This window comes from Gymnoscopelus braueri (assembly GCF_963280865.1).
Source record: "Gymnoscopelus braueri genome assembly, chromosome: 14".
Lineage (NCBI taxonomy): Eukaryota > Metazoa > Chordata > Actinopteri > Myctophiformes > Myctophidae > Gymnoscopelus > Gymnoscopelus braueri.
This window is the reverse complement of record NC_137619.1, coordinates 3,861,593-3,886,916: the sequence shown is the minus strand read 5'-3', so window position 1 is coordinate 3,886,916 and position 25,324 is coordinate 3,861,593. Positions and strand designations below refer to the sequence as shown.

The 25,324-nt window shown below is 41.8% G+C and overlaps 2 protein-coding genes across 4 annotated transcripts in view; one reads left to right on the top strand and one right to left on the bottom strand.

Annotated features, from left to right (window-relative positions):
* Positions 1-25,324, bottom strand: part of rassf4a (Ras association domain family member 4a) — an 84,595-nt gene that overhangs the window by 18,745 nt on the left and 40,526 nt on the right. For all 3 annotated transcript variants that reach the window (XR_013934430.1, XM_080449381.1, XM_080449382.1), the window contains exon 4: positions 9,492-9,613. Coding sequence is in view for 2 of the 3 variants with exons in the window: in XM_080449381.1 (XP_080305507.1) it covers positions 9,492-9,613 (122 nt within the window). In the remaining variant the exon portion in view is untranslated. The remainder of the gene's footprint in view (positions 1-9,491; positions 9,614-25,324) is intronic.
* Positions 18,411-21,753, top strand: LOC308100360 (uncharacterized protein). The gene is made up of 2 exons (XM_080449383.1): positions 18,411-18,475; positions 20,906-21,753. The coding sequence occupies exons 1-2, from the start codon at positions 18,453-18,455 to the stop codon at positions 21,315-21,317; spliced, it is 435 nt and encodes a 144-aa protein (XP_080305509.1). The 5' UTR covers positions 18,411-18,452; the 3' UTR covers positions 21,318-21,753.

Genomic DNA, 25,324 nt, shown 5'->3' with positions numbered 1-25,324 from the left:
ACTTGACATTTCAAGATGGCGGCCATTTTTCAAGATGGCCAACACTTTAGTGGAGCATTTAAGTTATATAATGGTTCATTTGGTGATACAAGCATGACAATTGGCACAAGCAGTCTCTGTGGGTCACTTGACAATAAGCCACCCACAGCTACTTGATATTTCAAGATGGCGGCCATTTTTCAAGATGGCCACCACCTTAGTGGAGCAGTTAAGCTTAAGAAATCATTTAGTTGGTGATACAAGCATGAAAATTGCCATGAGCCGTCTCAAAAGGTCATTTGACAAGAAACCGCCCACAGCCACTTGAAATTTCAAGATGACTGCCGTCCGCCATGTGCATCTTTAAATGATACGTTTTCTCATAGAAATGTATTTGGTTCCTCAAAAAGCTCTGTCAAGAGAGGTTGTTTGACTGTGTTTTGTCTGACTCCTCGCCCACGACCTGTCCAGTTTGGTAAAACCTGTCAGGAGTTGCCTCCCACCGGCATAGCTCTCAGGGTTCACTGAGGTAGGCCTACACAAGCTCTCTTACCACGACAAGGTAACAGTCACAAGGGAGGATATATATATATATATATATATATTTTTTTTTTTTAACTAACAGCCATTACATGTGTCAAATAAATACTAAGGGGTGGGGAAACAAAAAATAAGATGAATAAATTAGCACAGTTGTTGGTGCTGATAAGCACAGTTGTGGTGCTGAACGGACAGTGCTCCAAAATTATGAGCAATGGCTAATACTGAATGGCAATAGCCACGGAACCATGACAAACGATACTAAGGAACTAAACTGAAAATGTGCTTCACTGTTAGATATGGCAGTGGAAGGCAGTGGAAGCAATGTTACAAAGTAACAACTGAAAATTACACAGTAATAGACTAGATAAAAAGTAAAACATGATGCGCCGATGTGGCGAGGGGAAGCCGAGCCATAGGCCTACACTTGAAAACACAGAGGACAATGGGGAATAACTCTGGCAAAATAAACATGCAAATAGGTTCTAGCAGGGGCAACTACATAGGCATGTGCAACTGAGTCCATATCTGAAGCACTCACACCTTCCAGTACATGCCTTGGTGCACCCACATTTGGTCAACTCCCAACAACTTTCCGCAATAGGTGGAAGTGGAGTCCAGAAGACTTTCCACTTCTCGTCCTGTTCCACCCATCCCCAGTCAGATGGGCTCGGCATTTGTGGATGTCGCTTCAATGCCTGTCCCCACACGTATCCAGCCTCATAAGAAGCACGTTTGGCATGCTCTTTGAGTGCTGCTTGAGTTGGTGGGATCAAGTCATATTGTCTTTGCTTTCTGGCAAAGAGATCAAGCCTGGCCTCGTTCACAGTTGTGACATTGCTGGACCTGTCATACATTAGATCTTCTTGGCCTCTTGACATGGATATCTTTGGTATCTTCGGTGTCTTCAGCAGATGTAGATGCTCTCTTTTGGGCCCTTTCCAGCTTTGTGTTGTTGAACCTAAGTTTACTTGTCAATGTGCTTTCTATGCCATCACCTTCATCTAGTCGGGTTGGACTAAGTAAGATAGGCAGAGCATTGATCTTATGAAATAATGGAACATTTCTTGCAATGGTATCATAACCAGTACGATCGTGCTCTCTGTTGAATAAACTCGGCTGAATGAGTTTTTCCTTGGTGACCTGCTGACAAATGAAACATCTGTCCCAGTTAGTTTTCACGACTGTTATGATGGCTTCTGCCATGTCTGCAGCATAGGCAGAGGTCGAGGGTTTATCTTTTTACCACCTTTTACCAAGCACTTTGATGTATGGGATACAACTAAGTTTGTGCCTTAACCCTACACTTAGTCCGATCGTTCATCCAATGCCATTTAAATCCTGTGCGATCTGTACACCATCCGGTTAACTAAAACCCCATTAACCTTGGCTCGGCTCTCCCGCGCTAGCACAACCTGTCAATTCAGGTGCGGCTATCTAACTGTTTTGGGGTAAATTAGACAGCATTTTGGATACTAACTTTCAATTAGCTGACATTGAACCCCACTCTGAGTTTAACAGCAGTGATATATCACCAGTGTGCCCTGGTAGTGCAGATATTCACTCTTATCTATCTATGATCAACAAATCAACACCACTGTATTGTGATGTGTTAAAAGTTGTTCTTTAGCATAATAATAATAATCGTATAATCGTCCTTAATGAAAAAAAAACATACATTTCTTTTTTTCATAATTTTTTTATCCCGCGATTTTTGTAACCCATTTTTTTCACCCGGTGCCAATTTCCTAAGTGATCCTGGGCACTACACCAGCCCTACACCAGTCCCCCACAGCCTAGGGAGGCCAGGGCCGAGCTCATGCTTCCTTCAATGCATGAGAGCCAACTGACCTTCTTGTCACCTGACAGGGGGGAGTTTCCCTGGTTGGACGTAGCGCGTGGAAGGAACACGTTATTCCAACCAGTTCCCTTCCCCTCAATCAGGCGCCCCGGCTGTCATGGGGGAGGCGGTATAGCGACCAGGATTACTACATGTTTTTGTGAGGGTATTAACTACCCTAGGAGACACGGGGAGAACATGCAAACTCCACACAGAGTAGGCCCTTTCGCCAACCCCACCTAGGGTATGGGCGCTGATGACGCGGAGGAGAAGACACGCCCACAGCGTCCCCGGCGGGAATCGAACCCAGGACCTTCTAGCTGTGAAGCGACAGCGCTACCTACTGCGCCACCGTGCCTCATAAAAAAAAAAAAAAAACATACATTTCTATGAGAAAATGTATCTTTTGAGGATCCAGGGGGCAGCCAAGTGGCTGGGAGTGTTTTCTTGTCAAGCAACCCTTAGAGACTGCTCATGCCAAACGTAATGCTTGTATAACCAAATAAACCATTTTATAACTTAATTGCTCCACTAAAGTGTTGGCCATCTTTAAAAATGGCCACCATCTTGAAATTTCAAGTAGCTGTGGGTGGCATATTGTCAAGTGACCCACAGAGACTGCTCATGCCAATTTTCATGCTTGTATCACCAAATAAACCATCATATCACTTAACTGCCCACTAAGGTGTCGGCCATCTTGAAAAAAGGCCGCCATCTTGAAATTACAAATGCCTCAGACAATTTTCTTGTCAAGTGACCCATGGAGACTGCTCACGCCAATTTTCACGCTTGTATCATAAATTGAAAGATCGTAGCACTTATCTGCTCCGCTATTAAGAGAGAAATGTGTGCAGATAAAAACACCTGCACAAATCAGTGTTGTTCCACATGCATGACATCAGTTTGTGTTGTGAGTGACATCAGGCCAGAGCTTTGTCAGCCTATATAAGCTGTTGCAGACGTCTAGAGATCGAGAGGAATGCTGAGAGATTATTCCATTAAGACAGAGACAGGGACACTGATACAGAGACGTAGACAGAGACACACAGAGACAAAGAAGAGACAGACGTGGACAGAGTGAGACACAAAGGAAGAAAAGAGAGATACAGATATAGAGATGCTGTGCTGGTCGGTGCCTCTGAAAAGAGGACCACAGACATACAGCTTCCATGGTTGTGCTGCTGGGCCAGTGGAGGACAATGTGTATTCCTTTGGAGGGTTCTTTAACAGGCTGACCTACAACAAGGATCATATTGATGTTCACGTATTCAACACAGTGACTTTGTGCTGGATGACGTTGCCCCCAGTGACAACTGGAAGAGGAGAATGTTCCCTTGATGTTCCCTCCATACGCTACAGACACACAGCTGTACTAATAGAAGATATCATCTACATCTGGGGAGGGATAGTGAATTGTGAGATAAAAGATGACAACGACTGGTTTACCATCACGGGAGACAGTGACAACATTCTTTATGCATTTGATGTCGACGCCCACAGATGGTTCAAGCCGAAGATTTCCGGAACTGTTCCAGAGGCGAGGTCCGGCCACTCAGCCTGTGTCTTGGAGAAGGTCATGTTTATCCATGGAGGATGGAACCAGCTGACTGGATACTATAATGACATCTACAAGTTGGACACCACCACAATGGTCTGGGCTTTAATTAACATCAGAGGCATTCCATCACCTGCTTCATATCGTCACTCTGCCACCATCATCGGGACAAAGATGTTTGTATTTGGGGGGTATGGGCACCAGGACAACAACATCAGAGTGTTTGACACAGAGACCAACTATTGGCTGAACACACCTTCTGCACAGTTTCTTCCAGGACAAAGTCAGGATCATGCAGCCTTTGTCTACAATGGAGAACTGTATATATATGGTGGATACAAATCTGATCTGAGACAAGAGTTCAATGATCTGTGGAAATTAGATTCCAAGACCTTCTCCTGGAGGAAGGTTGAGCCCAAGGGGAAAGGCCCACATGTGGGTGACATGTGCTGTTGCATGGTGGAAGATCGTATCATCCTCTTTGGAACAGATCTCATCTTACATATCTTACATGTAAGTCCTAGTCTGAAGACGCTATGTAAGCTAACAGTTCTTCAGAACGGTCTGGAGCAGTCAGGTCTCCCACACAACATCAAGTGGGAACTGGCAGCCATGACAACAGAAAGACGAAGACGTAAAAGAAAGACAAGAAAATGGAATGTAAAAATGTTGTTCCAGTGGATGTTGTTGATCGTAGAGAAGATGACACCGAATGGCCTGGACTTCCTAGACTTAAGTCCTAGTTTTAAGACGTCTGGAGCTTGGGAATCTGACTAAACATCAGGAGCTGGCAGCCGTGAAAAAAGCAAATGAAGGAAAACAAACTGAAAAAAAAAGACTAGATTTGATTCTCAACCTGTGGGCTGTGAGGATATTGCAAGTGGGCTACCAAATAATTAGTAAATGACTACGATTCTGCGGCTCTCCAAAGATCGTCAAAACACAGATTCAAAAGACTACATCTACCAGTTCCTTAGAGAAATTAAAGGTTAACTTAAAGTTAACCACTTAAAACCCTCAATGACCAGAGTCCCCCAGGGGTCTATACTAGGTCCCTTCCCCCTTTTTTTTACCTCATAATACCTCATTTATAAGCTCACAGTGCGGTGCGTTGCAGCACGCTGTGAGCTTGTAGATCGGCTATTTTCCACAGAATGTTGGTCCAGAAATGGTCAATTCTATCAAATGTAATTATTTTGGATAATATTTGAATATTATATAATTAGCTTGGGTTTCCATGACCTAATAAAACGATGGCTCCTGTTGAGGTTTGAAAGAAATCACATGTCACTGATTCAGGGCCCCTAGGTGACTAACAAAGGCTGCATGTTTGGACAGCCTGGAAAAGAATGTCACTACGGTACGGGCACAAAGATCAAAGGAAGAATCCTGCTACTGCGGCCAGTAACGGATATGCTGTTATTTCAGTTATGTCACAGCAATAAAAGATGATGAAAGATGTACGACTTGACATTACTGCTGACGATTTTCCAAAGCATTCTGTGGTTTATTCGTTTTTAAAGGAAATCATTATTGTCAGTATAGTATGAATGTCATCTGGCAGAGACATGAAACTAGCTTGTGAAATGTAATCCAACACTCCATATATTATCATTATGCGTTATTATTTTTGTTTGTCATGTTATCTTTGCATTTTATCCGCATGAATCTTAGCGTATTCTTATTCTGGGGCAAAACATTCGGCGTTGTGAGCATGTAGAGCGGCTATTTTTGGCTCAGAGGTTTGGTGTAGAAGCAGGGGTTTTCAAACTGATTGTGAACTAGGGACCACCACCCTGACTAAGCATCAACCTGGGGACCACCGTTGTGTTGGGAGGGGATATGGGTTCAGACTGCTATGCATCCCATGTCTATACGTCCCACTGTTTCTCAAACAATGGTCCACGGACTACTAGTGGTCCCTGGTATAATTAGGTGGTCCATGGGAAAATGTTTTAAAACGTAAATGCATTTTAACTTTAACTTTGTTAAATGTATTAATATATGTTTAAATAGTATTTCATAAGTGAAGTCCATCAAATGTAAGAAATGTTTTTTTAGGCGTGGTGTGGGAGAAAAAGCGTTGAATTAAATAATGACTGTTAAGGGCTTGATTTCATTCGTTTCACTTTACTATGTGCAACAACTTACAGTATATCAAGCCCGGGCATTATTTAACTGAAATGGTTCAACTGGTCCAGAGCTAATTATTATATATATTTTTTTAAGTTGGGAACTACTGATCTATTCATATCACACGGTTGCCCTTATTTCATTCTCTTACTTTATCCAAAATTCCATTAAACTAATGTTAACTGAAATACTGATTTGTGTCTTATGTATGACACATGTGATTGTTTTATATGGGCACATTTCCTAATAATGATGACTTCCCCTTCTTGAGATTCTAACTTCCTTTCCTTTTTTTTCTGTGGAATTGTCTTGCCCTCCGACTTCCCAGTAAGTCAGAAGTTTAGTCCACTGTTCCGTGGAAGACAATAAATAAATAAAAACTTTCATTTTCAATTTCCTACAGTACTAAATGCATGGTTGGTCAGGGACCACATGCTACACCTTCACGGACCACCAGTGGTCCACGGACCACCTTGTTGAAAACCCCTAGTGTAGAGGAAAAAAGAAGCAGACCAAGTACAGAGCACTGGGGGATCCCAGTCAACTAAGTATTATAGGGTTTAAGTGGTTAAAGTGTGAATTGATTTGAAAAGGCAGGAGGAACATAGTGAGACTAATTTACATATGAAAATGAAACTTCCATGACTTATTAACTTAATTTTAGTTAATGACTATGGAAACAAACATAAAAATTCCTTTTCAACCCATTAGGAGTTCACGCATCTGTGTCATTTTTGGATTTCTTTGGTTATTCAAAAATTGCAGATATACAAGCTACAATGCTTCTAGATCTGCCATTTTTGAAAAATCGTGAAAATGTGTGTAAATCTTTGAATATATATATTTTTAAAGCGAACATTTGAACTCAAATCTTTTCCTCTGGGGGGTTCTACAAATGTCTTCTAAATCCTAACAGTTTTATTATTTTAAAGGTATGTCGCTATAATCAGTGGTTCTCAAACTTTTTCATGTCAAGGACCCCCAAAATTATATGTATTTATTATTCTCAAAATATGTTGTTCCAGGGAGCCCTATAAGCAAATATTTGAGTTAGAAATGTTCACTATACATATATACAGAGAAGACGTTGGCTGTCATCCAGCCGGTATGGAATAACCCCTGTGTCCTACACCCAGCGTGGACCATCCATGCCCAGAGCTCTTGCTACGCAGAACACAAATAGCAGTGTTAGGGTCTAAACTGTTTTTATCTTTATAGCTCTTTATAGCTATGCTAGCTTCGTCAAACATTTGTAATGTTCTATCTGGAGTGGCTTTCAGACGACTGGACTTTATTTGCCTTTTGCCTCTGGACTTGTTCTGTACCCAGCTACTTTTGAGCAAGTCACTCTACTTCGGTGGTGCTTGGATCATTCACAGGCTGGGGAGCAGCCCCCCCACCCCACCAAAAAAAACCTAAAGTCGTCATTAGTCATCCTTGTCGGTGAATGAGTTGTGTGAGAAATGTGTGTGTAAATAAAAACACCTGCACAAATCAGGGTTGTTATACTTGCAAGACGTCAGTTTGTGTTGTGAGTGACATCAGAACAGAGCTTTGTCAGCCTATATAAGCTGTTGCAGACGTCTAGAGATCGAGAGGAATGTTGAGAGGTTATTCCATTAAGACAGAGACAGAGGCACTTATACAGAGACGTAGACAGAGACAAAGAAGAGACAGACGTGGACAGAGTGAGACACAAAGGAAGAAAAGAGAGATACAGATATAGAGATGCTGTGCTGGTCGGTGCCTCTGAAAAGAGGACCACAGACATACAGCTTCCATGGTTGTGCTGCTGGGCCAGTGGAGGACAAGGTGTATTCCTTTGGAGGGTTCAAAAGCAGGTTGACCTACAGCATGGATCAGATTGATGTTCACGTCTTCAACACAGTGACTTTGTGCTGGATGAGGTTGCCCCCAGTGACAACTGGAAGAGAAGAATGTTCCCTTGATGTTCCCTCCATGCGCTACAGACACACAGCTGTACTGATAGAAGATATCATCTACATCTGGGGAGGGATGGTGAATTGTGAGACACAACTGGAAGATGACAACAAATGGTTTACCATCAGGGGAGACAGTGACAACATTCTTTATGCATTTGATGTCGACACCCACAGATGGTTCAAGCCAAATATTTCCGGAACAGTTCCAGAGGCGAGGTCCGGCCACTCAGCCTGTGTCTTGGAAAAGGTCATGTTTATCCATGGAGGATGGAACAAGCTGACTGGATACTATAATGACATCTACAAATTGGACACCACCACAATGATTTGGTCTTTAATTATCATCAGAGGCATTCCATCACCTGCTTCATATCGTCACTCTGCCACCATCATCGGGACAAAGATGTTTGTATTTGGGGGATGTGGGCACCAGGACAACAACATCAGAGTGTTTGACACAGAGACCAACTATTGGCTGAACACACCTTCTGCACAGTTTCTTCCAGGACAAAGTCAGGATCATGCAGCCTTTGTCTACAATGGAGAACTGTACATATATGGTGGATACAAATCTGATCTGAGACAAGAGTTCAATGATCTGTGGAAATTAGATTCCAAGACCTTCTCCTGGAGGAAGGTTGAGCCCAAGGGGAAAGGCCCAGGTTTGTTGGGTAACATGTGCTGTTGCATGGTGGGAGATCGTATCCTCTTTGGAACACGACTCATCTTACATATCTTACATGTAAGTCCTAGTCTGAAGACGTTATGTAAGCTAGCAGTTATTCAGAACGGTTTGGAGCAGTCAGGACTCCCACACAACATCAGGTGGGAACTGGCAGCCATGACAACAGAAGGACGAAAACGTAAAAGAAAGACAAGTAAATAGAATGAAAAAATGCAAAATGTTTGTTGATGATTGTAGAGAAGATGACACCGAGTGACCTGGACTTCCTATAGACTTAAGTCCTAGTTTTAGGAAGTCTGGAGCTTGGGAATCTGACTAAACATCAGGAACTGGCAGCCGTAAAAAAAAGCAAATGAAGGAAAACAAAGTGGAAAAAAAACAGACTAGATTTGATTCTCAACCTGTGGGCTGTGAGGATATTGCAAGTGGGCTCCCAAATAATTAGCAAATTACTCCGATTCTGCGGCTCTCCAAAGATCGTCAAAACACAGTAAAAAAACGCTGGCACCACACGGATGAAGTGGATGCATAGTACCTGGCAGTAAATGTGTTTAAAAAAAACAAAAAACATAGGAACTTTTTCTATATAACCTTGTAAAATAACTTGCATTGTGTATATATTTAAATATCCAAATATTGCACACATTTTCACGATTTATAAAAAATAGCAGATCTACAAGCTCGATGCCGAGTGCCGCGCTATGAGCTTGTAGATGTGCTATTTTTGAATGGCCAAAGAAATCTAAAATGACACAGATGCATTCCCTGATTGAGTGGGTTAACTCGTACACAATGATGAGAGTCTATGGTCCGTACCGATTGGCTCCAGTGGTGGAGTGATGGAACCTTTCGTTGTCATCTTGCATCTGGAGCCTGATTGGTCGACGGAGACCCCAGTAGATGTTCAGTAACCCTTCGAGTGTCAGCTCTCCGTCCTCCTGCACGCACGCACGCACACACACACACACACACACACACACACACACACACACACACACACACACACACACACACACACACACACACACACACACACACACACACACACACACACACACACACACACACACACACACACACACACACACACACACACACACACACATATTTAGGACAGTGATTTTATCAATGCCATTCTTACAGTTTTTTTTTAATGATATGCCCAAAGCCATAGATAGCTGATCTACCAGCTCACGTGTGCTTATATTAGACACGTGAGTCTCTGCTACTCATGGATTGAAGCAAAATAAAATCTCACGACTGAAAAAAAATTGTATGGCCAAGTCCTATTATAACATTTGTGAAACAGTGTGAAAGGAGACCCCCACAGTAGCGCCGTTTACTAAACAATGAACACAATATGTAAAATTAGGTTTTAAGTAATATTGTTTCTGCCTTGAAAAAAAAAATCACAGACTGAGGCTTTAGCCTTTGCTTTTATGAAATATCCGAGATATTAGGGGTTTATGGAATATGCTTCTGAACATATGGCTAGTTTGACCACTTCAAATGATCTAATCTTTCAAAATAATAATCGAAAATAGCCTATTCTACAAGCTCTCAATGCGTCGCAGACGCATTGAGAGCTTGTAGATCGGCTATTTTCGCTGCGCAACATGCTTCCATAGAAAACATGCTGGCTTCTATGGACTCCAAATGACTGAAATCAGTCATGGTGACTGAGAACTTTAATCCATGGCTACTAATCCCATTAATCAGTAATCCGACTAATCAGCGGATTACTAAAAAAAGTGTGTACTTTTTCCACCACTGGTCCAGTGGTGGAAAAGTGCAAACTTTTTTTTACTCAAGTAAAAGTATCAATACCACAATGTATAAATACCCCATTACAAGTAAAATTCCGGAATTCAAAATTTACTTGAGTAAAAGTACAAATTGAGAGCTTGTAGATCTGCTATTTTCAAGTGGCCGAAATGTATATAGGGTTGAAGTGGTTAATGTATGTCTTGTAATACGTAATAATAATACATGTAATACGTAGTGGAGTAGAAGTAAAAGTATTGAAAATTGGAAATACTCCAGTAAAGTAAAAATACATTTTACTTAAGCACAGTACTTGAGTAAATGTACTTAGTTACTTTACACCACTGCCAATTACATTACATTACATACATGTCGAACCATTCTCTCCAAGGAGAGTGACACACACACAGCAACCATGATCGGACTGGTACCAACTAGGGCTGACCCAAATAACTCGAATATTCAAAGCTTCGTTCGATGGCACAAGATTCAAACTTTTTTTTTTTTAATCGAGTAATTGGCCGGTTTTTTTTATTTGATATTTTTTTCTCCAAACATGTACAAATGCAAAATATAAGGTGCTTACCCGCTTGCCCCAAATGTTAACTAGGTGTCCGGAGTATTTGTGTAATGTATTAGTCCATATTTTTCAATAAAGAAGTGTTTTAATCCCGTCTGTGGACGAACGCCATTTTCCCCCCTTGTTTAATTCCTGTTTACATTGAGTGTAATTCCGGCTTTCACCGGATGCGCCCCGTCAGTACCGCCCATTGGGAACTTCCGACAGAATCGGTCACAGACGGGATTTAAACACTTCTTAATTGAAAAATATGGACTAATATATTGCACAAATACTCCGGACACCTAGTTAACATGTGAGGCAAGCGGGTAAGCTTTACTGGTGACGTTCCAGGGCGAACTGGGGGGGGTTGTGACTGACAAGCTGCGCGTCCTACGTTACTGCCTCTGATTAGCCGAGCTCCTACATGCTTACATGACAGTCACAACGCGGGGAGGCGGGACATGGGCAGTGGAGAAGAGTGTGAGAGAGGAGTTTAAGTTTGACTAATTTATTAAACATGTTAAACGGCAACGCCGATCCGCGCGGATCAATGCAGCTTTCTGCGCGTTACTACTGCATTTCTGGGTAATTTGAGAAATCTCTGCAACTTCTAAGCGACGAGCTATTTGCCCGAGACCAGACAGTGGTAGCCGCGAGTACGAGAGAGAGAGTGATTTGAGCGTCAAGGGACCCTGGATACCGCCTTCGCAAATACAAAAAGGTAAACAGGGTCCCGAAAGGGGCTATTACTGCTGGTCCTTCCATGTCAACAAATAATTCGATCCTACGTGGCGTAATCCACTTTCGATTTAAAACTCCAGTGTCTTCCATTATTCCTGGGATTTCATCTTTTGGAAACCTTAACTTCACAGTGGTAAATCCGTGCTACTTTAAGTCATAAATTAATGAGAGGGGGAACGGAGCACAACATACTTGGTGTTGCATGCCGTAAATAGCAGATCTACAAGCTCACAACGCGTCCTATTCGTGACGCGTTGTGAGCTTGTAGATCTGCTATTTACTGCGCACGACATAGCCCCTACGGAACCTCTCCCTCCGCTGTCGGAGCTATACAGCGGAGGCAGAGGTTTTGTTTTGACTGGCAAGAATATGTGGCTAATATTGAGCCACTTGTTTGGGTTTAATCCAACTAAGACAAGTAGCATATCCAATCCAACCTAGCAGTGTATGTAAAATTTATTAATTTCGCTGCAGACTGCAGAGATAGGGCAACAGCGCAGTCCAGCGCCGCCTCGCGCTCATGGCAGATTAGCGACCCGAATCCCCCGCCCCCCCCCCCCCCCCCCGGACGGCCGGCGATTATTCGAAGTTTTTTGGCCAAAAACTTCGATTTCGAAATTTATAATCGAAGGTCAGCCCTAGTACCAACCCAACATTTAGAACAAACATGGGAAACTTCTCATTCTCCTGCTCTGCACCACAATGTGGATGTCCTGACACCAGGACGGAATGCCCTGACACCAGGACGGAATGCCCTGACACCAGGACGGAATGCCCTGACACCAGGATGGAATGCCCTGACACCAGGACGGAATGCCCTGACACCAGGACGGAATGCCCTGACACCAGGACGGAATGCCCTGACACCAGGACGGAATGCCCTGACACCAGGACGGAATGCCCTGACACCAGGATGGAATACCCTGACACCAGGATGGAATGCTATGACACCAGGATAATGTGTAACACTGGTTCCTTTAAAAATTGGCCTGAAAAAACATCTATCAGGACTCAGACCACAAGGGGAGGTAGATGTCATTTCCCATCTTTTATGCACATAGTGTTTGTATTTGTTGATTGCATGTATTATCCTCCTATAATTAAGGAAACCTCTGTCTGTCTGTCTGTCTGTCTGTCTGAACACGTTTTTCTCCTCAGTGGGTTGAGCGATTGATCTGAACTTGCACACGGCTATATGATCATAACCATGTGCAGACCATGTGCAGACACTTTTCCCAAATACAAGCTGTTTATTAGCGTTTATTTTTAAACTGTGTAACTCTATGGCCACAGTTTTTGCCGTTACTGCGCATGCGCGGCATGCACGTGACGTGACGCATGCATGGGCATGGGCGGCCACGGGGTCTGTTGTCGCGGTTACGGTCCCCCAGGCTATGGGATGTACTCTGTTCAGCTCTTGGTGCTAACAGCGTTTACTCATTCATCGATACAACGGAGCAGAGCGGCTGTGTGTGTGTGTGTGTGTGTGTGTGTGTGTGTGTGTGTGTGTGTGTGTGTGTGTGTGTGTGACCGTGCGTGTGTGTGTGTGTGTGCGTGTGTGTTGTAAACTGTCGCAGCCAGGCAGACATGGAACAAGGACCTTGCCCATACTGCCATAACTAAAAGTCTGCACACATCCCCTGGTATGGACTAGTTGTGTTCATTTTCTATGCTATGTTGAATGTACCTCGTGCTGTTTATATTTCTGACTAATAAAGTATTCAATCAATTTCTCAAATTCTACAACACATGTGGGCACACACACACACACACACACACACACACACACACACACACACACACACACACACACACACACACACACACACACACACACACACACACACACACACACACACACACACACACACACACACACACACACACACAGTGAAGCAGAGATTAGCTGTCCTCAGCAGTTCCAGAGGAAGGTATAAGGCACAGCTCATCACAGCAAGAGACCAGCGTGAATCAGATTAGTCACATGGTGATGGGTGACATGTCAGACACGTTGAGCTTTATCCGTATCCACACTTCTGTACATTGAACACAGTGTACACTACAGAGTGTTCTGTACCCTGAACACAGTGTACACTACAGAGTGTTCTGTACACTGAACACAGTGTACACTACAGAGTGTACTTCTGTACACTGAACACAGTGTACTACTGTACTGTCTGTACACTGAAATGCCATTACGATATTGAAAAGCAATTAATCCAACAACAAAAGTATCTTAAGAGTCTAAATAAAGGGGCACGGTGGCACAGTCGGTAGCGCTGTCGCCTCACAGCTAGAAGGTCCTGGGTTCGATTCCCGCCGGGGACGCTGTGGGCGCTGGGGGTGTGTCTTCTCCTCCGCGTCATCAGTGCCCATACCCTAGGTGGGGTTGGTGAAAGGGCCTACTCTGTGTGGAGTTTGCATGTTCTCCCCGTGTCTCCTAGGGTAGTTAATACCCTCACAAAAACATGCAGTAATCCTGGTCGCTATACCGCCTCCCCCTGGTCAGCCGGGGCGCCTGATGGAGGGGAAGGGAACTGGTTGGAATAACGTGTTCCTTCCACGCGCTACGTCCAACCAGGGAAACTCCCCCCTGTCAGGTGACAAGAAGGTCAGTTGGCTCTCATGCATTGAAGGAAGCATGAGCTCGGCCCTGGCCTCCCTAGGCTGTGGGGGACTGGTGTAGCGCTGGTGTAGGGCTGGTGTAGGGCTGGTGTAGCGCCCAGGATCACTTAGGAAATTGGCACCGGGTGAAAAAAACATGGGTTACAAAAATCTCGGGATAAAAAAAAAAAAAAAAAAAAGAGTAAATAAAAACAAAAAACTAATTACATATCACTCAGGCCACATTCATGTTCTTTAGCTCAAAATGCAATGACGTTTCTTCTTCCAGCTACAGTACAGTACATTCAAACATGGGGTTGATTATTTGTCTTTATCTTTAAAAGCGGCAATCTTAGTTTAATGGATAAAAGTCTATTTTAACCAATCAGTATGGTAGAGTATGTTAACACATTCACTGCCAGGAATGAATGAATTAATCCGCCACTGCCAGCGTTTTTACTAATCTTTCATGACACACACCCTTGCCATACTTCCACACACACACCCTTGCCATACAGTACTTACACACACACACCCTTGCCATACTTCCCCACACACACACACACACACACACACACACACACACACACACACACACACACACACACACACACACACACACACACACACACACACACACACACACACACACACACACACACACACACACACGAACCCCTGGTCAGAGAGGATATCCTGCTGGCAGTCGGCCACAGTCGGTCTCAATATCAGGTGTACGTGCGGTCCCACCCTGCTGATGAGAGGCGATGTGATGTGGTCACGTCTCAGAGCCCGGCGGCTACGAGTCAAAGATCTGCTTCAGGTCACATACTGTACGTGCAGGCGGACATCTTTTTTATTTCACGTAGTAGAGAGCTAAATTTAGAAGAAGACGTGCTATGTCATTGGTCTAAGAATAGAATGATTACAGCCCTATGTCATTTTATGTCCTAAGTCTTAGAGGAAGTATAAGTCTGTGAGTCAGTGGTTCTCAAAGTGGGGTGCAGGGACCCTCGGAGTTGCTCGAGGAGGGTTCCAAATGGACCCTTGCAGGTCTGTAACTCTGAGAGTGCACACATGGAACCAAATGGACCCTGAGAGCATCTGTGAGAACATATGGCAGCAAATGTAAGACGAGCCAAAAAAATAAACATATGACACTTTTTTTTACAAACATGAATTTCAAGTCACACATTAAAGCGGTCCAGTCGTATTCCTTCCTATTAAGAAAACATTGCAAAAAATCTAATCCATTCTAACTGTAAAAGTCTCCGAAATATCATTCATGCTTTCGTTTCATCTCGTCTCCATTACTGCAACACACTTTTTACCACCCTGAGTCGCTCCTCTATGTCTTTTGGGTCCAGTTGGTCCTTTTAATCACCTATAAAGCATTGCTGAATTCAAATGTACTTTTATTTATTTCCGTCGATTCATATTTTGCATAAAGCCCATTGAATTCCCGTGTTGTTGAATTGTGCTACACAGATACACTTGCCCTGCCTCACATAGGCTGGCCCAACTTCACATATTACCAATTACCGCATTCCCTTGACATTGCCGAGTTCTGATTGATTGATTGATTGATTGAAGTACTTTATTTAGAAAGACATGGAAAAGGTACATGGAAGTACAGTTAACAATACAAGGTCCTCTAAACTCGCCCATAAAAGCACAACGACTTATTTAAGCCGATTAAGACCTGAAGTCGATTCTACAAATGTCTTCTAAATCCCAACGTATGTTTCTATATCAGTGGTGCTCAATCTTTTTCATCTCAAGGACCCCCAAAATTATATGTGTTTGACATATGAAATAATTTTGTTCCAGGGACCCCCCAGAAGCGAAGATTTGAGTTATAAATGTTTGCTTTAAAAATATATATATTCAAAGATTTGCACACATTTTCACGATTTCTCAAAAATAGCAGATCTACAAGCTCATAGCGCGGCACTCGCGCTATGAGCTTGTAGATCTGCTATTTTTGAATAGCCAAAGTGTAAAATAATGCCTTTTAGCTCAAATCAAGAAGTGACACAGATGTGTTCCAGGTCTTAATGGGTTAAAATTAGATTGCCACGTGAGTAAAGTGAGTAGGGTTTTACACTCCTTTAGGTAGTGCATTCCACATTTTTGTTGCATAGCATGAGAACGAGTTCATTCCCTTGTTTGTGCCAAATCTGGGTTGGACATGATCAGTGGAGCTGCCTCTGGTGTTCTCTCAGGCCTTTCCTGAGAACTAGGCTAAAAAGCAGGGTTGTCTGAGCCTTTGCAGTGGTAGCCCCCCCCCTTCCATAAAGCACTTTGTCTGATGATGTTTGTTTTGCTTATGTGTGGTTCTTGATGCCTTGATATCATTTTTATTGTTTTGTTTTTTAGTTGTATTCTTTATTCATGTAATGTTTTTGTTTATTGTGCAGCACCTTTTTTTTGTATACGGTCCTTTTTAATATGTTTGAATATTCAATTTTATACATTTCTTCTTTTAATGATGTTAAAAGTGCCATGCAGTAATTCATCTGCCAACAATAATCATAACTACGGCAATAAACTGAAAGATAAGTTACATCATCAACACAAGCTGATAGAGCTGCAAACCATGCTTTATGCCTCAGCTATTAATATATCATGAAAAACATGAGTTCCCTAAATAAGCTATTTCATGGAACATCACAAAACATGCACGCGCGCACACACACACACACACACACACACACACACACACACATTAATTGAAAGGGAACTCAATGCCACGGGACTATGAGTTATTCTGAGATGAGATCTACTTCTGTGAGCTATACATGACCTTGCACTGGCCTTGTCGTTACATCACGGCAGATCGTTAATATCAGAGAGAACTAGGTTTTCTTTTTTTCTTTCCATATGAGTCATTCATGCTGGATAATGTTATTGACTTAAAGCAGTGGAATGGTTGAGTCAATGTTGCCCCACGGAGAGACCACACAGCTGAATGAAAGAAATCTATTCTTACAAAAGTGCCATGGCTCTCTCATAATAACCCTTTCAAATGGGTGTGTGTGTGTGTGTGTGTGTGTGTGTGTGTGTGTGTGTGTGTGTGTGTGTGTGTGTGTGTGTGTGTGTGTGTGTGTGTGTGTGTGTGTGTGTGTGTGTGCGCGTGCAGTGGTGGAAAAAGTACTCACATTTGTTACTATAAGTAAAAGTATCAATACTGCAATGTAGAAATACTCTATTACAAGTGAAAGTCCGGAATTCAACATTTACTTGACTTTACTTGCGTAAAAGTACAAAAGTATTGGTATCAAAATGTACCACAAGTAAAAGTACTCATTATGCAGAATGTCCAATTTATGTATGTATACAAATCTTTTGAAAATAGCAGATCTACAAGCTCCCAACATCTACAACGCATTGTGAGATTGTAGATCTGCTATTTTCAAATGGCCGAAAAGTATATGGGGGCTGAAGTGGTTAATTCATGTTTTGTAATAATAATCAGAATCAACAAAGTAACTAGTAACTAAATTGTAGTGGAGTAAACATATAATATTTGTCTCTGAGATGTAATGGAGTAGAAGTAAAAGTATTGGAAATACTGAAGTAAAGTACAAATAACTCAAAATTGTACTTAAGTACAGTACTTGAGTAAATGTACTTAGTTACTTTCCACCTGTGTGTGTGTGAGACAGTGTGTGTGCGGCTGCTCTCAGGGTCTCATTGTTTCTGAAGTATAAACATTCAGAGCAGTTCAACCCCTGTAACACGCAGCCACTCCTGAGCTTCCTGCACAAATACACACACACACACACACACACACACACACACACACACACACACACACACACACACACACACACACACACACACACACACACACACACACACACACACACACACACACACACACACACACACACACACACACACACACACACACACACACACACACACACACACACAGGAGAGCAAGGTCAGCAGCACTATATTTAGCCCTCTCAGCGTGGTCTTATCTCTCTAGAGCAGGGTGTGTGTGTGTATATATAAAGCCTGGCTGTGTGCTCTAGACATCATTCACTCTCTCTCTCGCTCACTGGACTTAACATCTCTCTCTCTCTGCTTCACACAGCATGTCTGACTCCAGCATCAAGAGGTACGAACTCTTCTTATATTATCTATACTATTACCCAGTAACTTAGTACATTTACTCAAGTACAGCACTTGAGTACGTTGGCAATTTGAAAATCTGCTATTTTCTAAAGATTTGTATACGTTTTACACATTTGAAAACTTGTGAAATGGGACCTTCTGCATAATGACTATTAATGACTTATTTTGGTACTTTAAGTACATTTTGATAGCACATTTTTTAATACCTTACTTTTACTTGTAACAGAGTATTTTTTACATTGCAGTATTGATACTTTCACTTAAGTAAAACATTTGAGTACTTTTTCCACCTCTGCCATTGCCTACACAATAATATCCTATAATATATTACATCTCAGTGGAATTCAACCTGTAGCAAGGTCAAATTAAATAAAAACTCTGAGGGTGTACAACATTGTAACCAAATGGACCCCTAAGGGTCCATTTGGTTACATTGTCTACACTCTCAGAGTTACAATTGGATAAATGAAGGATTCTAATGGATAATAGGATTTAATGGATTTAAATATTGATTTAAATATATATGATGATATTCATCATAATAATTTACAGTAAAAAGGTCTAATTTGGTTGAAGTAGCTATTGAAAATGAAGGATATAAATGATGCAATTATCAGAAAATCCATTACTGTGCATGTATATCAAAACCTATATTCTCATATACTGTATAATCTAGCCTGGAAAAGGTTATTAGTCTCTTGACCTGCTTTTCTTTAGACGTTGAGGTTATTATAACTGACTTAATTAACCCATTAAGACGTGGGACGCATCTGTGTAATTTATTGATTTGAGCTAAAAAGCATAATTTTACACTTTGGCTATTCAAAAATAGCAGATCTACAAGCTCATAGCGTGGCACCGAGTGCCGCGCTACGAGCTTGTAGATCTGCTATTTTTGAAAAATCGTTAAAATGTGTGCAAATCTTTGAATATATATATCGTTTTAAAGCAAACATTTTTAACTAACATCTTTGCTTCTGGGGGTCCCTGGAACAAGATGGGGGTCCGCGACCAAACACATATCATTTTGGGGGTCCTTGACATGAAAAAGTTTGAGAACCACTGATATAGAAACATTTTTTTTCAGAATACTGTCGGGAATTAGAAGACATTTGTAGAAATGGCTTCAGGTCTTAATGGGTTAATAATTAAAATAAAGTAAAGACTTGTAATGACATGTTAAAGTTATACATCACCCGGAGCTACACATGTTCTCTAGCCTTGTGTTTATGTGACCGTGCAGAACACGTTGTAAAAGGTTGTAAAAGGTTAAAGCTGCTTAACACGACTGAAAAGGCTGTTTTGTTCCGTTCTTATAATTAAGCCTTTACTTATCCCCGTGGGGAAAGGAAATCCACGTGTCAAAGCCAGTGGCGGAAAAAGTACTCACACGTTTTACTCAAGTAAAAGTATCAATACCGCAATGTAGAAATACTCCGTTACAAGTAAAAGTCCGGAATTAAAAAATTCACTTGAGTAAAAGTACAAAAGTATTGGTATAAAAATGTACTTAAAGTACCAAAAGTAAAAGTTTTCAAATCTTTTGAAAATAGATCTACAAGCTCACAATCGCGACGCATTGTGAGCTTGTAGATCTGCTATTTTCAAATGGCTGAAATGTACAGTATATACTAGGGCTGAAGTGGGTAATGTAGGTTTTGGAATAATAATCAAAATCTATAAAGTAACTTGTAACTAAAGTTTTCAAATAATTGTAGTGGAGTAAAAGTACAATATTTGCCTCTGAGATGTACTGGAGTAGAAGTAGAAGTATAGAAAATTGGAAAAACTCCAGTGAAGTAAAAGTATCTCAAAATTGTACTTAAGTACAGTACTTGAGTAAATGTACTTAGTTACTTTCCACCACTGGTTCTTCTTATGCAAGATGACTTCCACATGATCACAACCATAGATATATATAAAGGCTAGATGACTCACCCGCGCTGCTGGCCAATGGAGTACGACGTTGCCACATGGCGGCCATCTTGAAACAGTCATTCATAACATTATGTCTATGGAGCATATACTTTAAAATAACCATAGCGTGCTCAATTTTCATCCGATTTTCAAACGGTTTGGTGTGTTGTAAACACCAAAGATGTAATAAAATTATAAAATTATAAAATTATAAAAAATAAAAAAAAACATGATTATAATTATAAGTATTCAGTATCATAACTACATCTTTGGTGTTTACAATACACCAACCCGTTTGAAAATCAGATGAAAATTGAGCACGCTATGGTTATTTCAAAGTATATGCACCATAGACATAATGTTATGAATGACTGTTTCAAGATGGCCGCGGTTGAGCTACGCTTGCGCCGTCCCCTTGAGCCATCTAGCCTTTATATATATCTATGATCACAACCCAACTCAATATCTCTCTCTCTCTCTCTTCTTCTCTCTCTAGAATGAAGCGCAGACAGTTGCTCCTGTCCCTGGCTCTCCTCCCCACCATCACAGAGACCCTGGAGGACTCCGTCTTGCCCTGCTCCTCCTCCTCCTCCTCCTCACAGACCCTAAAGACCACCCAGACCCTGGAGGACCCCTACATGAGCAGCATCCAGGCTCTGGCCCGCCCCACCGAGGCCCCTAGCCACGGCCCCGTCAGGCTCCAACTAAGGACCCAGAGGCCGCGCCTTTTTTCCAATAAGGCCCAGATGAAGCACTCGGCCTCGGCCTCCTCGTTGCCCCGCGGCTCTCCCCGCGCGCTAAGGACTCCCAGGCTCTCCCCCTCCTCCTCCTCCTCCTCCTCCCTGAACCTTAGCGCTCACGAGGACCCTGTGGACTGGCTGTTTGGACAGTCCCAGAGCAGGACTTGAAGGAAGACAAGGTGCATCATGGGAAATGTAGGCGAAGGCGCTCTGAAGGCCGAACGTTTGGTACATGTAACCCAAAAGACTCCCAGGAGTAATAGTACACTAGATTATAGTCTACTATACTCAATTACTCTCAACATCTTTTATTTCAAGGACCCCGAGTTGGATATTGCAATTACACCACGGACCCCCATTTGATATGAGGTTCCAAGAGTTACAGACCTGTAAGGATCTGACATTTAGCTGGGGGACTCTCTGGGACCCCCTACAAGGGACCCATACAAGGGGGTCCCTGGGGGTTCCGGGACTGAACGCTGGGATTCTATTCTGTGACGGAACAACAGAACGATGTAGCAAGTCTCTCTGAGAGCTGACCATGTATTTATTTCTACGCACTAAAGACTCAGGTCACCATGTTTACATTTTATTCTATGTTGACTTTTATACCATTTATAATAAAACCTACAAATGAAAATATGTGTTCCTTTTGCTTTTCTGCATTTCGGGTAACCTACTACTACAAACTACAAAACGAAAAACCAGTATTATAAAACAAATACAAAACAAATCATGCTGTTCTTTTGAGAACATAAAGTTATACCAGCATGTTTACATTGTAGCCATTATTACTGGTGATTTACCTGAACCAGTGACTTTCAGCTGAACACAAAGTACTTCTGTGCCCTCTGCTGGTAGCCAGCGGTACGACAGCATAAGGGCTCAATAAACTATCATTCTCTAAAACAGGGTTTCTCAAAGTGGGTGCCGTGGCAGTGGCACCCTAGGGTGCCGTGACGCAAGTCCAGGGGTGCCGCAGAATACTTTGATGTTATTTGGAATGTATCACAGTGTCACTTCAGTTTAACCACCTCTATACAAAGTAAAACAGACCTGAATTGCGGTGTAATTACGTTCTTTTTCAATCCACACCAAATCTCTCAAATAGCAGATTTACAAGCTCACAACAATTTTTGGCGAATGTTTCCCCTGAAATAGGGATGCTGGGGTACAAGTGGTTAAACGTCAAGTATAACGTTATTTTCAATCTGTCCTAATGGAAACAGATATTCTCTCAAGTTTTCATAGTGACATAGTGGATCTTAGGGGAAATGATTCACATATTTATGTAATATGACATAAATGTAAATGTCCTAAACATTTCCAATGTAATTCAGGGTGCCATGGATGAAAAGGTTATTGACAGGGGTGCCCTGAGCCAAGAAACTTTGAGAAACACTGCTCTAAAGCACTAGAGGGCGCTGCATGCATGGACATTTATAACTAGCTCGTTAAACTGACAGACCTACCACAGGCAGCACTCAGCACACACACACAGATTGAAGTGTAATTTACATGTATAATTAATCATTAGCAATTCATATAACAATACTCAGAATGTCCATATCATAATCCCACCAGTCTCAAGTGTAATAGTGGTGAATGGTAAATGGACTGCATTTATGGTAGGACAATAGAGCCTTTCAAAAGCGCTTTACAATGTATTTCACATCCATTCACACTGAGGGAAACCGTGAAAGGCACCAAACCGCTCCTCATCGGGAACAGTTAGGGGTCCAGTGTCCTGCTCAAGGACACTTGGACACACCCGGGGATCAAACCAGGAACCTCCAATAATAATGCTGCCGCAGTCTATTGAGCTTTACTTGTAGCTTACTGTATGAAAAACATCTCCTGTCAAATGTTGCATTTGTTTTCGTGTGAAGTCAAACACAACACCAAGCATCCTCATCATGTGACTCGTATCGTGACAAGAGCACTTAGATGTTTGTGGCCTGTCTACAACAACCAGTGGTGTAAAAAGTACTCAAATGATTTACTTAAGTAAAAGTATCAATACTGCAATGTAGAAGTACTCTGTTACAAGTGAAAGTCCAGAATTAAAAATTGACTTGAGTAAAAGGTACAAAAGTGCTGGTATCAAAATGTGCTTAAAGTACCAAAAGTAGAAAGTACTCATTATGCAGAATGTCCCATTTGACAAGTTTTCAAATGTATTAGAATCATTTGAAAATAGCAGTAATAGAATCATTTGAAAATAGCAGATCTACAAGCTCACAATGCGTCGCATTGTGAGCTTGTAGATCTGCTATTTTCAAATGGCTGAAATGTACATAGGGCTGAAGTGGTTAATGTATGTTATGTAATAATAATACAAATCTACAAAGTAACTAGTAACTAAAGTTTTCAAATAAATGTATGGAGTAAAAGTATAATACTTGCCTCTGAGAGGTAGTGGAGTAGAAGTAAAAGTATAGAAAATTGGAAATACTCCAGTAAAGTAAAGGTACCTAAAAAAAAGTACATTACTTGAGTAAATGTACTTAGTTACTTAAACCACTGGACAACTCTTGCATGGCCTCAGGCTGTCTACAATAACTACCCTGGCTCCTAACACTTTCACTCAGAACCTGTTTGACAGACTGGCTAAAGTAAACATAAGCTAGAAGCAGACAGACAGATCTACAGACATGTCTGAACGTTAGTTTCACCACATTCACTCATTTAGCCCATTAGTCTTCGATGTAGACTAGAGAGATTAACCACTTAGCAACTTGAACTGTTGCATGCTTATTCTAGGCATTTCATAAGTAAGCTATGTACATGTCACGTGACAAAAGAACAAATCTACAAGCTTAAAACCCATCGCGCTGCAGTACGTTGTGAGCTCGTAGGTCTGTTCTTATTTTCACGTGACATGCGGCATACATTAGGCTGCAATCACGTAGCCCGTTCGGCGCAAAACTACTTTATTACGTTATATATTTCATGTAATTTTAGACATGTTTTGGAACATGTTTTTGATTAACAGAATCAATAGCCCAAAACAATGCATAGCCACATATTTTTCCAGAACACTCGATACATTTTAAACCTGTTCCAGGACTGGAAAAACAGTTTATCTAATTTCAAAATATGTCCAGGAATTTCATGACCCATTTCATGGAACCCTGGATCTACACTAACAGACATGTCTGAACGTCAGTTTCAACCTGCATACACTAATTTAGCCCATTAGTCTTTGATGTGGACCAGCGAGATTAACCACTTGAACTGTTGCATCCTTGTTCTAGGAGAGGAAGAAGTTATATGGCTGCTTTTATCTAACCTTTATATGTTACCATCACTTACAATATTCTACATTATGATATTTGACAGCTTGTAAGAGCCTAGATGTCTCCACTAGGCCTAATAGCTGTTGTTTTGGTACAGCCTATCTTGTTATGGTTCAGTTTGTCCTTCAGGCAGCTACAGTATAACTATGATCTCTGCCCTGAGCTCCAGGCAGAACTACCGTACCACTGACATGAGTGTTAATGTACTTCTGACCATGATATCATGTAACATAAAGCATAACCACCTCCACCTAGAATATTGTCTCGACTCCTATGTGCCTCATTGATTGCTGATTGATCCAGAATTCCACGACATAGGCATGTCATAATAGGTGAACTGAACATTCGGCGAAAACAACACGTAGCTCGTAGATCGGCTATTTTCAGCGAAGAGATTTAGTGTAGGGAAAAAGGACGGGGCTAAGGCAGGGGGCCTTGAAAGTATTTAATACTTCGGCTATTCAAAAATAGCCAATCTACAAGCACACTAAGTGTCCGGAACGTGACGCGTTGTGAGCTTGCAGATCTTTTTTTTTTTCGTTTTAGTATTTTTTTCAAATTAGAAGATTTTAGATTTTATTTTAATTAAAAAAGGGAAAATGTGAATTCTTCAATTTGAAAAAAAATCCATCTATAATGAACATGCCTAAAATAGGGACACCAGGTTGACAGCAGCCTGGGATCAATACCATTTTCGGGTTTCTGATCCGGTCGGAGACGGAAATAACTTTACGTCATCAGGCGGCCGGAACCAACGACCGGAACCACCGGCGCCGTGCGCCTCCAAAATGATTCCCCTAGTTTAGGATTGGTTTAAATTGGTATAATCCAGGGTTGATGCAACTTTGCTGATGGAGAGGGCCACTATATTTCCAC